A 13,656-nucleotide genomic window follows, 5' to 3' on the forward strand; every position below is an offset into this window, starting at 1 on the left:
AGAAAAGGACCGTGGTCCCTCTCGTACCAAAGGGACCAGGGAGACATTCAAGGCGTGCCCTTTCAAAAAAGCCATGCCTGGATATGTTGGACATCACAGAAGTATGTAGCAGAATGACAGCGGAGAATGGACGCAGACGCGATCGCTATAGCCTCACGTTTCGAAGACGCCCGGTCCATGCAAGGGGTAGGCACAGGTGGCTCCTGCGGCGGCCAAGGAGCGCAGACGCGCCCAACCATCATGACTTATTGCCCCTCGGACCTATTTGAAAGGGACCAATAAGGCAAGGAACATTTTTAGTGGGAGGGGAAAAGGCCCGAAGGGTGCAGCATTGACGATGGTGGCTCAACCCCATCAAGCTTCTAAATCCAGGACCATTCTGATGCCCGTTCGTCCAGGGGCATAGTAATCAGGGATAACCTCACGCTCCTCGAATCCAATACGGAGATACAAGGCGCGTGCGGGCTCCCTGGCCTGGTCCACCCAGAGTTGAATATACTGACAGCCCTCCTTTCGTAGGCGCTGCTGAATGTAGGACAGTACCTCCTGGCCAACACCTTGACGACGGTTAGGCTCCGTCACACAGATTTTGTGCAAAAGCGCAACGCCCTTCTGTCGGACATAGACCGCATAGGCAATCAGATCAGATTGCGATCCCTTGGCTCGAGTCGCGTACAGTACTCTCGTGTTGGGCTTTTTTCTCCACAGGTCTTCGCCAAATGGGAATGCTTCATTGGTGGGAAAGGTCTTTTTCTCGACGCGTGAAATCTGGGCAAGAATCTCCAGAGCTTCGTTCCTCTTCAAGGAATGAATGTCGGAGATGGTGAGGGGCATTCCTCCCAATCCAGTCTCGTATTGAGGTGCCATTCCACACGCTTAACACACGCCTGTTCCAGATATTTGACACTGTAACTGTGTGAGTTTATGCGTAAACGGGCCTGTGATTTATTGTGTCGGGTTGGCTTTGCCGTTTTCAGTTTAGCGCCATACGCCGTGCCCTCCTGACAGAAGACCTTCACTGCTCGGCCTTCCCTTCTCTCACGTTCCCATTTCAACAACCGCAGTTTCCGCGACAATTCTCTTCGAATGGCATTGGACAGGAAACATCTGACATTCTCCCTCCCCCATGTCTCATGGCACCATTCCCAATTCCCATTTTCATCCAGCTCCCACGTTTAATGAGTGTATCCGAAACCTATGGCTGCGGTGGCCCCGCTTACTCGGCCAGAAATGTCGCATCAGTCCGTCGTAGAAGATTACAGAACCTATCTTCGTCGGCACTAGGTGAACGCTGCGATACATGAGCGCGGGAGCGACAGGAAAAGCATGTCGAGAAGGTCAGCCTCTTTGATGAGAAACCTGCCAGTAGAGAGGTAGCAAAGAGTTGATAGAACGTTGAGGGTCATAGTGACGAGCATGTTGCTAAACCTCATCTTTCAATAATAAGGCCACAAACAGGGAAATACCCATATTGGGTATCACGGCCCTTGTGATGAGTAGCAAATCTAGTCGCCCCCATTATCTCCGGGTTATATAAGTCAAATTTCAAGACCTGGCAGGCTGGTTCTGGTGCCTACGTCAAAATTTCGTTAATTTTCTATCCTTTGAGTGTATGATATGATTGTTATCGAAAGAACTATATACCCTTTTATATCTGTAGTGACAATATAAACGAGGGAGAAAACAGCTCTCCTTTGACCATTGACGGATTTGCTCCAGATTCCGAATACCCAGATGACTATACAGGTGGTGGCGTGAATAAAGGCCCTGGGCTGTCGGATGGAGGTTCGGGAGAGGACGCCGGCTAGCAGATCGCCATTGCGTCGTATATTAACCCCCTTGGAGACCCGGCTTCGTGGGAACGACCCCTCGCATACGACAGTAAGAAGGCCAGCGTATTGGTCGCTAATATTCTGAACAGTCCAGATTATGTGGTCGATGATTCCTAGAAATCGGTGATTGAGCTGCGAGTCAAGGCTTTTACAAACACAGTGGCGCTTGGTACCAGACAAGCAAAGCCGTCCTCTATAGATGTCGCGCCTCAATCTCAGAGTGGCCACAAGTATACGTGGAACGCCCCGTTCGCTAGCACTGATGCTGTAGCCAGCGAATATGTCATCCAAGGGCAAGGGTACGCCCCGTTAAACATTGTCTTCGCGAGAAGCCGTCGTTATAGTGTACTTTGATAACCACAGTTTTTGTCAGCGCATAGTAGGGCTTAGGGCCCTTTGTATTTAATCCAGTTTGTACACATACAAGATACCGTTTTCTGATTTGTTTTTGAGACATGTCGAGTCACATCTTGCAAAGCACCTGAGCACATAATTGACCTCCCCAGACCAAATCATATGATAACCGTGATCGGTTCGCGTTCAAGATTCCATAATCCCCCGTTCATGCATGTATTTACCAGCAGAGACTTGGCTCTGATATCGGGCCGGAAAAAGACCTGCATAACCACTTTGAACACCGTCAGAAGATCAAAAAGACCCCCACCCTAAGCCTCAATATTCTCCATAACCTCTTGAGAGCATCATAGCGCAGAATTTCAATCCCATAATTCTCAAGAGCGCATCCGAAGACATGCAGACGAGGAGGACCCCTCCACATCTCATTCAACAAATGCGGGCAGCCTCAAAAAGAGTCGCGATGCGCGTATGGTGGTGTGTGAGTGAATAGATACGGGGTTTGTAGGTAGTTGAGGGAGGTTCATTGGTCGTCAGGAATAGAGCTTGCCGGCGAGGAAGAGACAAGGTCGATCTCGGAACCGTTGCCAGGCTAATGGCGGCTCAGGTGGTGGGATGATGTATGCCGAGTTGTTGCAGAACGCAGTCATTCTGACAGGCATGATGATAGACCTCAACCCGGCAGCAGATGATGGTGATGATGATGTAGGAAATTCGAGTGAGAGAAGAGTTCAAGTACGATCTTTGCCGCTTGACTTGTCTTGATTAGACCTCTGAATACATTTTGCTTTGGCCTTTTAATAGGGATCGCCGTTCGCCTCGCGCTGATATCGCTTTATTTTCCTCTATATCAGTCCTCCCTATGACTATGCGAATGTGGGCACTATCAGGAGCTCCAAGTTTGGTCCCACAATCCTCTTACAAGTATACTTCAACGTCTTTTTATCTGTGGGCTGTAAGCTCCTCGTGCCTCTTGAATAAATCCACACAATATTGGCAACAGGGTCTCAACGTGAAATATACCCCGGACAGAGTGTCTGGAGAAATCAGACACAAGAGGAATGTCCTGGGGGGGGAACTGGTTTCTGAAGTTTGCGGCCTATCTCGGTATGGTTGGGGGAGAGAGATAAGGACGAAATCTTGATTCTCCAATCCATGAAAAAGCAGCGTGTTCATGCCCTGAGGTCTAGCAAATAATCGCTCAGTCTGCTAACAAATTCTCTCTTTGTCAGACGATCGAGTAAATACCTCGGAGTGGAAGTCGATCAATCATTAGTCCTACCGAATAGATCGTTGTGGACGATGAGCAAAAAGACCAGGAGATTGGGCACGCACGCATTTTCGGGGAGGAGAAATATTCAGGTTCCTATCCTTGTCGTATGCGATGATGTGGTAATCCTCTTAAACTTCATGCCATGAGTTATTAGAACAATATATAGGGCTGGATGATTCGCTCAAAAGCGCACCGCTGATAATCTGCTTATCCTCCGCCGGTCTTCATAGATTGTTGTCCCACGCAAATCCCCTGGCATCGTCGTGAATCAAACTTCAACTCGGCTTACACATGCCAGTTGTTTCTCATGGATATGAAGCCAGTAAGGTTGTTCTTGGACATGTGACTTTGTGGTCACGCCTGGCTTGGGTTTAAAACCGCAAGTCAAAGAAGATTTTGTTGAAGAGAAAGATAGAGGTATTTATAGCGAAACCGAGAGAGTGCTCGAGTGGGGAAAAAAATTCTATACCCATCACAATAAAGCAAGGCAACCTTGGATTATCCAAATACAAGGAAGAGGGAAAAGGAAAAGGTAGTGAGAAGGGGGGAAATGCAAAAGAGAATGACTTTTATAGCCTGCATATGGTATATACACTAAAGCCGAACAATCTCCTACAAAGGTATAAGGGTACATATATTCATTAACCACATAACGCCGAACAAAGAAAATAACCGTTGGACCAGTTTAATCAACACTCCAATGCACAACTTGTTTAACACGAATAGCCATAGGATCCAGATTCTCCTCTCCACTAATCCTCTCTTTCGGATCTATCTCCACATGAGTCCTGACCGACGTAAGAGGATCTAGGTCTTCTTCTGGGTGGAAGGGGGTAGGACTCGTTCTGCATGACATATCGTACTTGTCGTTTTCACGATCGTGGAGAGATATCCTCTGTATAAAACTAGACAGTCCACGCGAGGCCCCGAAATGGTGGGTGCCTGGTAAGTTGGGCATTTTCTTGACCATTGACCGGACAAATGGCTGGAGGACAGGAAGACAGGCGCAAATGATTCCGACACATGGCTCGACAGTTGACCACACGGATACACTACCCAAGGCCCATGTGATATCGATGTTACCATCGAGGTAGGTTAGGTAGTGGATTCGAATGCCGCTTGCGATACAGACACTAAGACAGAATTATGTTAGCAGTGGTTTTGGAAGAGGTTGATTCGGGAACATACAATCCGCCTAGAAGAAGTACTGCGCACACGCCAATCTTCTGCATTGTTCGCATCTGGAGATTCCAAACAATAGGCATCGGGACGAGCAGAATCAGAATGTCCGTCATGACGTTGGCAGCCGCGTTCCCAATGTAGTAATAGTAGAAGTTATATCGGTATGAGCCAGATGTAGGGTCAGTGATTTCGGTCCAGAAATATGAAATTGGATCACATGCGCATAGGGCAGCGATCATGCTTCCTATGCACCAGCCATAGCATATTAAAAGAGTGGCCCAGATCATCCAGTTCATGCCAAAGATTCGACGGTAGAACATGAGGATGGAGAATTTGATGAGGAGAAGCTCGACGAGATAGACAATGAGATAGGCAAAGAGGATCTATATTCGGTTAGATTTAGCTGTGGGATATAGAATGTTTTTGGTTCGTGCCTTTTTCATTATGACCATGTTCGACACTGTTACACACCAGATATGCAAACCGAAGCCGTAGGTGCCACCTGATTTGTATACTGTTAGTTTCTTTTCCGAATAAGGTCGGATTCAGACGTACCAAGAATACATGATGCAAGTAATGCCACCAATGGAATGGCCGTTATCCCAATCAGCCAGTCATCGGCTTCCAGCTTCACTCCTTGCATATACAATCGCACAAATAGACGGAAGCTAATCGTGAATATGGCAAGCGCACATACAGTTACGACAGCAGCCGTATCTTCCGCATTTCTATTTTCGTCGAGATTGATCCCCTCTGGTGGGGGCCCAAAGACTGATGTCATGTTCATATTGGCGGTTTATTTCCAGCCTGATATATAGAAAAAAGAAACTCTCTTTAAACATTGAAAGCCACAGTGAGTCTTAAATGGCAAAAGTCTAACAGGCGAGCATGGGTAGTCTTGTCATTTTGATCTAAGATGACATTCTAGAGTATCAGGGCAGCATCCTAAAAGGGATAGTTAAGTGTACATGTCTTGTCACTAATTCTCCCGTTCCACTTTCTTCATTCGGATAAGATCATTTCAGCACAGATTGCACGTTGTCCCGCTCGGAGATCCCGTAGGGTTGGGGGCGAAATAACGAGAGAATCAACGTCTTACTGGTATAGATGATTTACGGGTCAATGGCCCTTGAGCAATGCATTCATCCGGAAGGATTGGGAGTCTGAAGATTGTATTGCAATTCCTTGAGGATCAACAAGGTACATATAATTTGTATTTTTAATGCAAAACCCCCTCAGCGTACATCACGTTGCATGTATTTAGAGACTATCACAAGTGCTACTCATACACTTTTGTTACAATGAGGTTATTAATGAAGCTATCCAGCCTTGAAAGTGGCTGAGGTACCACTTCGGCTAGATAATATTAGAGGTCATGATTTATTCCCTCAATCTCCATATTGTATAATGGAGAAGAGTAATAGAAAACAGAAGGTCAAAAGACGGAAAATATACGCGAAGATTCTTCAATATGAATTCAGTATAATGTAGAGTAATAGGGAGAGAATATGCGAGAATTGATCGCCTAGTATATAGTACATATTAATAGAAGATAAGTATCTTCAAGAGTTTCCACCAGTAATAAGAACACCTGAAGCATATTCCTTTACAAGTAAAGTGATAAAAGGCCCCCAATACCAGTTGACGGACTTGCCGTACAATAAAAATGATTGCCTCCGAAAAGTCCCCCACAAAAGATCGACCCAACTTCATCCAACCTTTAACATTCTAACACCCCACCGAAATAATTAAAAAAATGCCCCCAAAATCTCAAGACCAGGCCGATGACAAGCGCCAAGCGGCCAGAGAAGTCATCGATATTCTCCAGGAGATCTCCGACCTACTAGTGCGTGCTCCAGAAAACATGATTCTTTGTCATTCTCTATAAAGCGAAGATGGTAGCCCCCAAACTAACAGGTCGAATAGAATACCGACCTCGACCGAACAGAGCTGTCGCTTTGTGTGTCTCTCATTGAAAACGGGGTGAACCCCGATGCTTTGGCAGTACGCGATTCCCCCCGACAATAGCACTTTGCGCGCGTCATTAAAGGTGCAAGCTGACTCTGCTTTATAGACTGTCATCAAGGATCTGCGCAAGGAGACTAGTTCAAAACGCGTGGGTAATGCTCCTGCCGTGGAATGATCGCTTTGGGGGGTCGGCATGGGTTTAAGAGTTACATGTTGCTACGTCGGCGCATTGAGGTCTGTTCGGTTTTGGCGTTGAGACCGTGTATTTGCTATGCAGGCCGGTCGGAGATACCCTTTTGTTTTGTTGTCCGGTACAAATGCACATTCAATTTGGCTTGGGTTTATAGTGACATTAGAAAGGGTGGAAAATGTCTTGGGCTATCTCTACTAGGTATCGTAAACTCGGGGTAGTGGGTAAGCGCATAGCAAGGTGGCAGGTAGAACGATGGGCGAAATAAATATGATCATGGGGAGGAAACGATCCAACGTGGAACAAGTGATTCGCGCAAATGACAGTGGGGATATTCAAATTCCAATTCGCAATTATTTTGACTCGTCAGGCTTGATCGTCCCCTTGGTCTCCTGCTCCTTGGAGGAACTAACTGGTTCGGACACCGACTCGACAGGGGCATGCTTGAGTTGATCGCTCTCTGAGCCAGCGGTCTGCTCTTTAGTCTTAGTTTCCTTCTCGTCATCGCTATCGCCGAGGCTAAAGGGGTCGTTCTCCGCGACGGGCGAAGGCGCGACGCTGGACAATGGTTGCCATTTGCTCGCCTTGCTGCCCGTTGAGCTGAGACGCTTGGATGGTGTGGAGGAATCGTAAAGGTTGTCAATCTCGGTGGGAGGTCCATCCTGGAAGGACACCCTGCGCCGGTCTGGCGAAGGAGACGCAGAATGTTTAAAGCTGGACTGGCCCGGACGAGGGGGCGAGGTGGGGGAGCTGGGGCACAGTTAGCAAAACCCAATGCCAAACTTAAGATCGTTGTTTACCTTCGCCATCCCTCAACTCGAGAGCAGAGAAATCATCGCTGAGAACCTGGGGATCTGCGTCATAGCGCTCACGATCTCCACTGCGACGGCCCATATCACCACTCCGTCGGGGCCGGGCATTGGCCGGAGTCTGTCTTTGATTCTGGATAGGTTCCTCGTCCAAATCATCTCCATCAATTCTCTTCTTCAGGTTTGTTACCCACGAGTTAACCTTACTCTGTGTATCTAGGAAGCCCTTGCGGAGGTTCTCGCGGATCACAGGTAGATCATCTGTAAACAATTAGCACGAGCTCATTTGGCCAAGCCACCATAGTCCATACCATCAAAGAAGCTGTATTCTCTCTCCTCCGACTCCTCGCTTCCTCTAGGTCTCTGGTATCGGGGGTCACTCTCCCAGTTCGGGGGCGGTGCGCGACGTCCTGTCGCATTGTAGTGCTCCGATAGTTGACGCGCATACATCTCATCGGCTTCCAGTTGTCGCTGTGCAGCAGTGCTCTGCTGGGTTGGGCGCGGCGGCTTTGGCGGCGGTGTCATTTCCTCTTGGGCCTTGGGGTCGGTCATACCTACAGGCAGAGGTCCTGGTCAGCTTATACCCATTTCAAGAAATAGTAGGTTCCCCACGAACCCAGGAGGGCATTGAACGCCCGCTCGACATTCCAATTGCTTGCGGTCAAGACGGCTCTGACAACACTAGGTTCGATGCTTGGAAATGCCTCTCTAAGGGTATTCTCTGACTGTTCTCTCGGGTTCAGGGGCCGGGGCGGCTTTGGCGGGGCGGCCTCGGCGGCAGCTGGCTGGGCAACTGGCTGAGCAGCCACAGGGGAGGAAGTAGCAACTCCGTTCTCTTGGGGCTCATCGTCAAAGTCCATCGGGCGCGCGGTAGTTGGCGACTCGGGCCGGGGGCTGGTAGGGGAGTTAAGGACAGCCAAAGGCTTGGGAGTGTTCTGTGTATGAACGTGAGCCTTATGCGACAAGTGAGATCTGGAAAGCAAACATACCATCTTGTCCTCCTCTGACATCTTGAGTTATCTTTAGGATCTAACAGAGTATCGAAAGTGACTGAACGGAAATTTAGAAAAAACAGTGTTGCCTGAGAATGTCTAGGAGCAGAACATATCGGGGAAGCTCCAAGTGACGTGGGGCGCACGTGATAGCGGGCGAGCCTTATACAGATCTGGATGTTTCTGCGACTCCGAGGATCTCCAAGTTGCCAATCTGCGAGCTTGAATTTTCAGAATGGCCCAATCTTAATTTGGGTTCTTTCAACAGCCCATTCAGCAGAGTCCGTTCAAGGCTCAAATTTGGTCTAAAATGGCTTCCGAACAGGAGCTCTCGACCTCTTTCATTCCAGCCCTGTATAAACCGGCTGCTTTACTGCCTATCGCACGCCACAAGAAGAGTCTGCTCTACCTGGTTGAAAAATACCCCGTCACTATCGTGGTGGGCCAAACAGGCAGCGGGAAAACAACTCAGCTTCCGCAGTATCTAGATCAGGCAGGATGGTGCGAGGATGGGAAGACCATTGCGGTTACACAGGTGAGCACTAATCCTATCATTCTTCAAATTGAGTAGCGACTAACTCTGTTCCAGCCCCGGCGTGTGGCTGCTACAACGGTTGCAACGCGAGTAGCCGAAGAGATGCGCTGTAAAGTCGGTGAAGAGGTGGGCTACTCCATCCGATTCGAAGATTTGACGTCTCCTGCAACAAGGATCAAATTTTTGACAGATGGAATGCTGCTCAGAGAAGCCCTGGTGGATCCTCTACTTTCGCGGTATTCAGTGATCATGGTTGATGAGGCACATGAAAGATCTCTCAGTACCGATGTGCTCCTTGGGACTCTAAAGAAGATCCGCAAGAAGCGCCCTGAACTTCGCATTATTGTTAGTAGTGCAACCCTCCAAGCAGAGAACTTTCTTCGTTTCTTTGCCGGCGAGGAGTACAAGCCTGAGGCAGATCCGGCGGATTTGGGTGGAAACGTTGGTCGGATCATCAGTCTGGAAGGACGAATGTATCCAGTCGACATGCTGTTCCTCGACTCTCCGGCAGAGGATTACATAGAGCGAGCAGTCAAGACCGTCTTTGATATCCATACTCAAGAAGCAGAAGGCGACGTACTTATCTTTTTGACTGGCCGAGAAGAGATCGACACTGCGATCCAGTTGATATCCGAGAGAGCGGCAACTCTCCATCCAAAGGCACCCTCTCTGCTTACGCTGCCACTTTATGCTGGACTCACCACGGAACAGCAAATGTACGTCTTCGAGCCGACTCCAGAACACACCCGAAAAGTCATTGTTTCAACCAACATTGCCGAGGCATCAGTCACGATCGACGGGATTGTATATGTGATTGATTCCGGCTTCGCCAAGCTCAGGGCATACAATCCCAATACTGGTATTGATACATTGACTGCAGTGCCAATATCAAAAGCATCTGCCACCCAGCGAGCTGGTCGCGCTGGAAGAACGAAACCAGGGAAATGTTTCCGTCTGTACACGCAACAAGCATTCGAGCAGATGCCGGAAGCAACCGTACCTGAAATTCAGAGGTCAAATCTTGCACCGGTTATTATGCAGCTGAAGGCACTGGGTATCGATAACATCGTCCGGTTCGACTTCTTGACACCTCCGCCGGCAGAACTGATCATCCGTGCACTTGAGCTCCTGTCCTCTCTCGGTGCGATTGACGACTATGCCAAACTTACAAAACCGCTTGGAACGCGGATGGCAGAAATTGCTCTGGATCCTATGATGGCCAAAGTTCTTCTCACCGCGCCATCTTTCAATTGTCTAAGTGAAATCCTCACAATTGCGGCCATGGTCAACCTCCAGGGGACGGTGTGGGTTCAGCACGCCGGAGACAAAAGATCGGCCGAGAGCCATCGGCGAAAGTTTGCCGTCGAAGAGGGCGACCATTTGACGTACCTGAACGTTTACCAAGCCTTTGTCACCAAGGGAAAGAAAGACCCCAAATGGTGTCGCGATAATCTCTTGAATTATCGGGCACTGTTACGTGCAGTGAGCATCCGGGGCCAGTTAAAACGGTACCTAGAACGATTTGGCATTCAAGTCGATGAGACACTCTCATCCCGTCATGGCCCAGCTGATTTGAGCCGCCAACCGGAGCAGATTCGGCGGTGTCTTACGACGGGCTATTTTGCTCATGCGGCGAAGATGCAACCGGATGGAACTTTCAAGACTGTCAGCGGTGGTCTGACTCTTCATGCTCACCCCACCTCGCTGATGTTTGTAAGTGCTCATGGATCATGCTGGGAATGTTCATATTCGGTTTACTGACTTGATTATAGAACCGAAAAGCCGACTGGGTCATATTCCATGAGATTATGCAGACGGGTGAAAAGACTTATATCCGCGATGTCACTAAGATCGAGAAGAGTTACCTGCTGGAGTATGCTCCGGGCTATTACCGAGTCAGGCAATAATAACACTTAGAATTTAGCTAGAGAGGAATATGTACAATAATACCCAGGCGTTTCAGGAGGCTGCGGATTTGAGATATAGTATGAATTTTATAGATCTATAAGAGCGAGAGGCAATCTAGGCTACTATACAGTGAGTGATATTAAGATATGCATCATGCCTACATTGTAAAACAGTAGAAGATATTAACTCCAAATATGAGCTCTTGTAATATGTACATAGAATCACCTCAATTCTTCGAAGTAAAACGACGTCACGGGAGTGGAGAGCTTCCCCCAAACACTTTTTCAACTTCAAATCTCCAAATTCGTCTCTTACTGTTCGCATCTTGTACACCAAATTTACATATCTTACAATGTCAGGGCACCATGATCACGATGGCCACTGCCACGGCGAGGATCACGACCATACCAACGATGTCACTCCAGCCATCCAATCCCTCCTCTATTCTCAGATCAACTTCGACCTGATCACGACGCTGAATGGTATACATGAACCCTGAAATTCCTAGGTAACTACTAGTGACAAGTTCTAATCTGCAATTGACAGAGACCACTCCAAACTCTGGTGCATCCATCGTTCAGAAAACCTGGGCCGAGCGACTAAACGACAAGCCTGAGCTCGAGAGCGATGCCGACGAACAACTGCTCATGACCATCCCGTGAGTTTCATTCCACACATTCTACAATTTATTGTAGCTGTTGACTCCAACGTGTTGTGAAAATCCCAAACAAACCCCCAATCTTGCCCCTCACCGTTATCGCCGCAAAACTAACCCGAGATCTTCTACAACAGCTTTAACGGCCAAGTCAACGTTCACTCCCTTCTCCTGTACACCGCGCCTACAAACTCTGCCCCAAAGACAGTAAAACTGTTCAAGAACCGCGATGATATGGATTTCTCAACTGCATCGGAGTTGCACCCGACTCAAATTATTGAGGTCCCGCAGCCTGTACCTGGCGCCGATGTCTTTGAACTGCCCTTGAATCGTGCCCATTGGAACGCGACTACTTCTGTCACGCTTTTCTTTGAGGATAATTGGAGTGATGGCGAGGAGGATGTTACTAAGGTTGGGTATGTAGGCTTCAAGGGGCAGTTTATGAAGTTGACTCGGGAGCCGATTAATTTCCTCTACGAGGCTGCAGCGAACCCTCAGGACCATGTCTCTATTCCCGGTATGAGTGGTGTTGGCAGTATCATGCCTGGCCAGTAGACTGTGTTTGGATGTTTCTTTCACAGGGATGAGTATGTCTCGGTGTGTTTTGGGGTGTCTTGATGATTAACGACAGTACCATTCTACTATGTACTTCTACATGGATTTTATTAATTTATGGTCTTTCCGTACAGTGAGCTCGTATACCGAGTATCATTTGTAAAACCTCGGGTGTCATCATCTATAGAGGATGCATTCACAAATTGGCAACCATGGGTTTTACAAGCAACAGAACCAACCACCAACGCCATGGACGCAGGAAATCCATCAGCAATGTAGGCAACAAAAAATAAACAAGCGCCAACGCCACAAAATGCTTTGGATCAATATATGCAATGATTTGGTGCTGTGCAACGAGGATCCAACATATCCCTATTAAGCGTGCAACGCCGTCCGAGTCTCAGCTTTGGCCTTGGCTCTTTGAGTCGACTCCGGCACCGGTTCTTCAACAGGCAAATCAGCAGTAGGCGGACTCGGCAGTACAACAGGATCAGGCAGGATTTCAGGACCAGCAAGTTCCCGCTGCAGAGCCTCCAGTTCATCCTCTACCTCATCCTCATCTTGGTTCGTCAAATGACCAGCCAGCATTTGACTCACCTCCTATAACAAGCTGTCAGCACCGAACCCTAATCATACCCCAATCCAACCTGCACAAGTGCAGCAAACAAAAACGAGGGACATACCTCCTGATAAGCTCTCGCCTCCTCGGTCTCCCCCATTAATCTCTCAACACCCTCAATACCACCAATCTCCTTGTTGATCGTCTGCAGCACCTTCGTTCCCTGCTGCAACCCAAACAACACGTCTTTCTGCACAAGCGCAAACTCCACCTGCCCAGTTAACTGTTCCAGCTGCGCAAGTTGCCCATCTGTCTTCGCAAGAAGTGATTCCTGGTATTTCTTGCGTCGGAGGGCGAGCAGTGCTCGCCGCCGATCATCGCGCGCGAGACATTCCCTGGCGATTTCAGTTTCGCGGTCTGTGAGGACGGTTATTCGTCGCTGATATTGGTGCAGTCTGTCGCGTTGGTTTTTGAGGTCGAGGATTGCCCTGTAGACACCACGGATTGTTAAGTGGGAATCATACAAGCTATTGTGTTCCTTGAATGGACATGCTGGGCGGGGATGAGGGGGTCGGCGAACAATAGTATGCTCACACTGACACCATTGAGAATGGATTGGGGATATTGTATACAATAAACAATATGTACTCACCGATCCTGGGCAGAAATCTTCTGCGAACTACTCGAGTTCCCCATGTTGTTGAAGAGAGAGAATCCCCCATCTTGTAGATGGCCTAGACATGAATGACGTTATGTAACGGGCCCGTAATTACGGGTAATTTTCAGCCGATCTTTCAAATGTTTCCATCTCCAAAATTTCGGGCCCGCGGCCTTTTTTTTTGTG

General features: G+C 48.4%; 7 protein-coding genes across 7 annotated transcripts; 3 read left to right on the forward strand and 4 right to left on the reverse strand.

Annotated features, from left to right (window-relative positions):
* Positions 1 to 354: 354 nt before the first annotated feature.
* N7447_004461 (GNAT family N-acetyltransferase) lies at positions 355 to 867 on the reverse strand (the record flags this gene model as incomplete). The annotated part of the gene is made up of 1 exon (XM_057228736.1): positions 355 to 867. The coding sequence occupies one exon, from the start codon at positions 865 to 867 to the stop codon at positions 355 to 357; it is 513 nt and encodes a 170-aa protein (XP_057088077.1).
* Positions 868 to 4,144: 3,277 nt separating this feature from the next.
* Positions 4,145 to 5,428, reverse strand: N7447_004462 (uncharacterized protein; the record flags this gene model as incomplete). Its single annotated transcript, XM_057228737.1, has 4 exons — positions 4,145 to 4,592; positions 4,648 to 5,024; positions 5,091 to 5,143; positions 5,197 to 5,428. 4 exons carry the CDS (start codon positions 5,426 to 5,428, stop codon positions 4,145 to 4,147), a joined length of 1,110 nt encoding a protein of 369 aa, XP_057088078.1.
* Positions 5,429 to 6,397: 969 nt separating this feature from the next.
* On the forward strand, positions 6,398 to 6,784 carry N7447_004463 (mitotic-spindle organizing protein 1; the record flags this gene model as incomplete). Its single annotated transcript, XM_057228738.1, has 3 exons — positions 6,398 to 6,487; positions 6,568 to 6,645; positions 6,716 to 6,784. 3 exons carry the CDS (start codon positions 6,398 to 6,400, stop codon positions 6,782 to 6,784), a joined length of 237 nt encoding a protein of 78 aa, XP_057088079.1.
* Positions 6,785 to 7,152: 368 nt separating this feature from the next.
* On the reverse strand, positions 7,153 to 8,618 carry N7447_004464 (Ubiquitin system component Cue; the record flags this gene model as incomplete). The annotated part of the gene is made up of 5 exons (XM_057228739.1): positions 7,153 to 7,549; positions 7,617 to 7,869; positions 7,920 to 8,162; positions 8,225 to 8,543; positions 8,598 to 8,618. 5 exons carry the CDS (start codon positions 8,616 to 8,618, stop codon positions 7,153 to 7,155), a joined length of 1,233 nt encoding a protein of 410 aa, XP_057088080.1.
* Positions 8,619 to 8,910: 292 nt separating this feature from the next.
* On the forward strand, positions 8,911 to 11,042 carry N7447_004465 (putative ATP dependent RNA helicase; the record flags this gene model as incomplete). Its single annotated transcript, XM_057228740.1, has 3 exons — positions 8,911 to 9,135; positions 9,190 to 10,848; positions 10,908 to 11,042. The coding sequence occupies 3 exons, from the start codon at positions 8,911 to 8,913 to the stop codon at positions 11,040 to 11,042; spliced, it is 2,019 nt and encodes a 672-aa protein (XP_057088081.1).
* A 353-nt stretch (positions 11,043 to 11,395) lies between these two features.
* Positions 11,396 to 12,253, forward strand: N7447_004466 (PITH domain-containing protein; the record flags this gene model as incomplete). Its single annotated transcript, XM_057228741.1, has 3 exons — positions 11,396 to 11,525; positions 11,590 to 11,701; positions 11,836 to 12,253. The coding sequence occupies 3 exons, from the start codon at positions 11,396 to 11,398 to the stop codon at positions 12,251 to 12,253; spliced, it is 660 nt and encodes a 219-aa protein (XP_057088082.1).
* Positions 12,254 to 12,628: 375 nt separating this feature from the next.
* N7447_004467 (ESCRT-III subunit protein VPS20) lies at positions 12,629 to 13,508 on the reverse strand (the record flags this gene model as incomplete). Its single annotated transcript, XM_057228742.1, has 3 exons — positions 12,629 to 12,853; positions 12,937 to 13,300; positions 13,465 to 13,508. 3 exons carry the CDS (start codon positions 13,506 to 13,508, stop codon positions 12,629 to 12,631), a joined length of 633 nt encoding a protein of 210 aa, XP_057088083.1.
* Between the last annotated feature and the right edge of the window lie 148 nt (positions 13,509 to 13,656).

This window comes from Penicillium robsamsonii (genome assembly GCF_028829455.1).
Source record: "Penicillium robsamsonii strain IBT 29466 chromosome Unknown utg000002l_segment0_segment0, whole genome shotgun sequence".
Lineage (NCBI taxonomy): Eukaryota > Fungi > Ascomycota > Eurotiomycetes > Eurotiales > Aspergillaceae > Penicillium > Penicillium robsamsonii.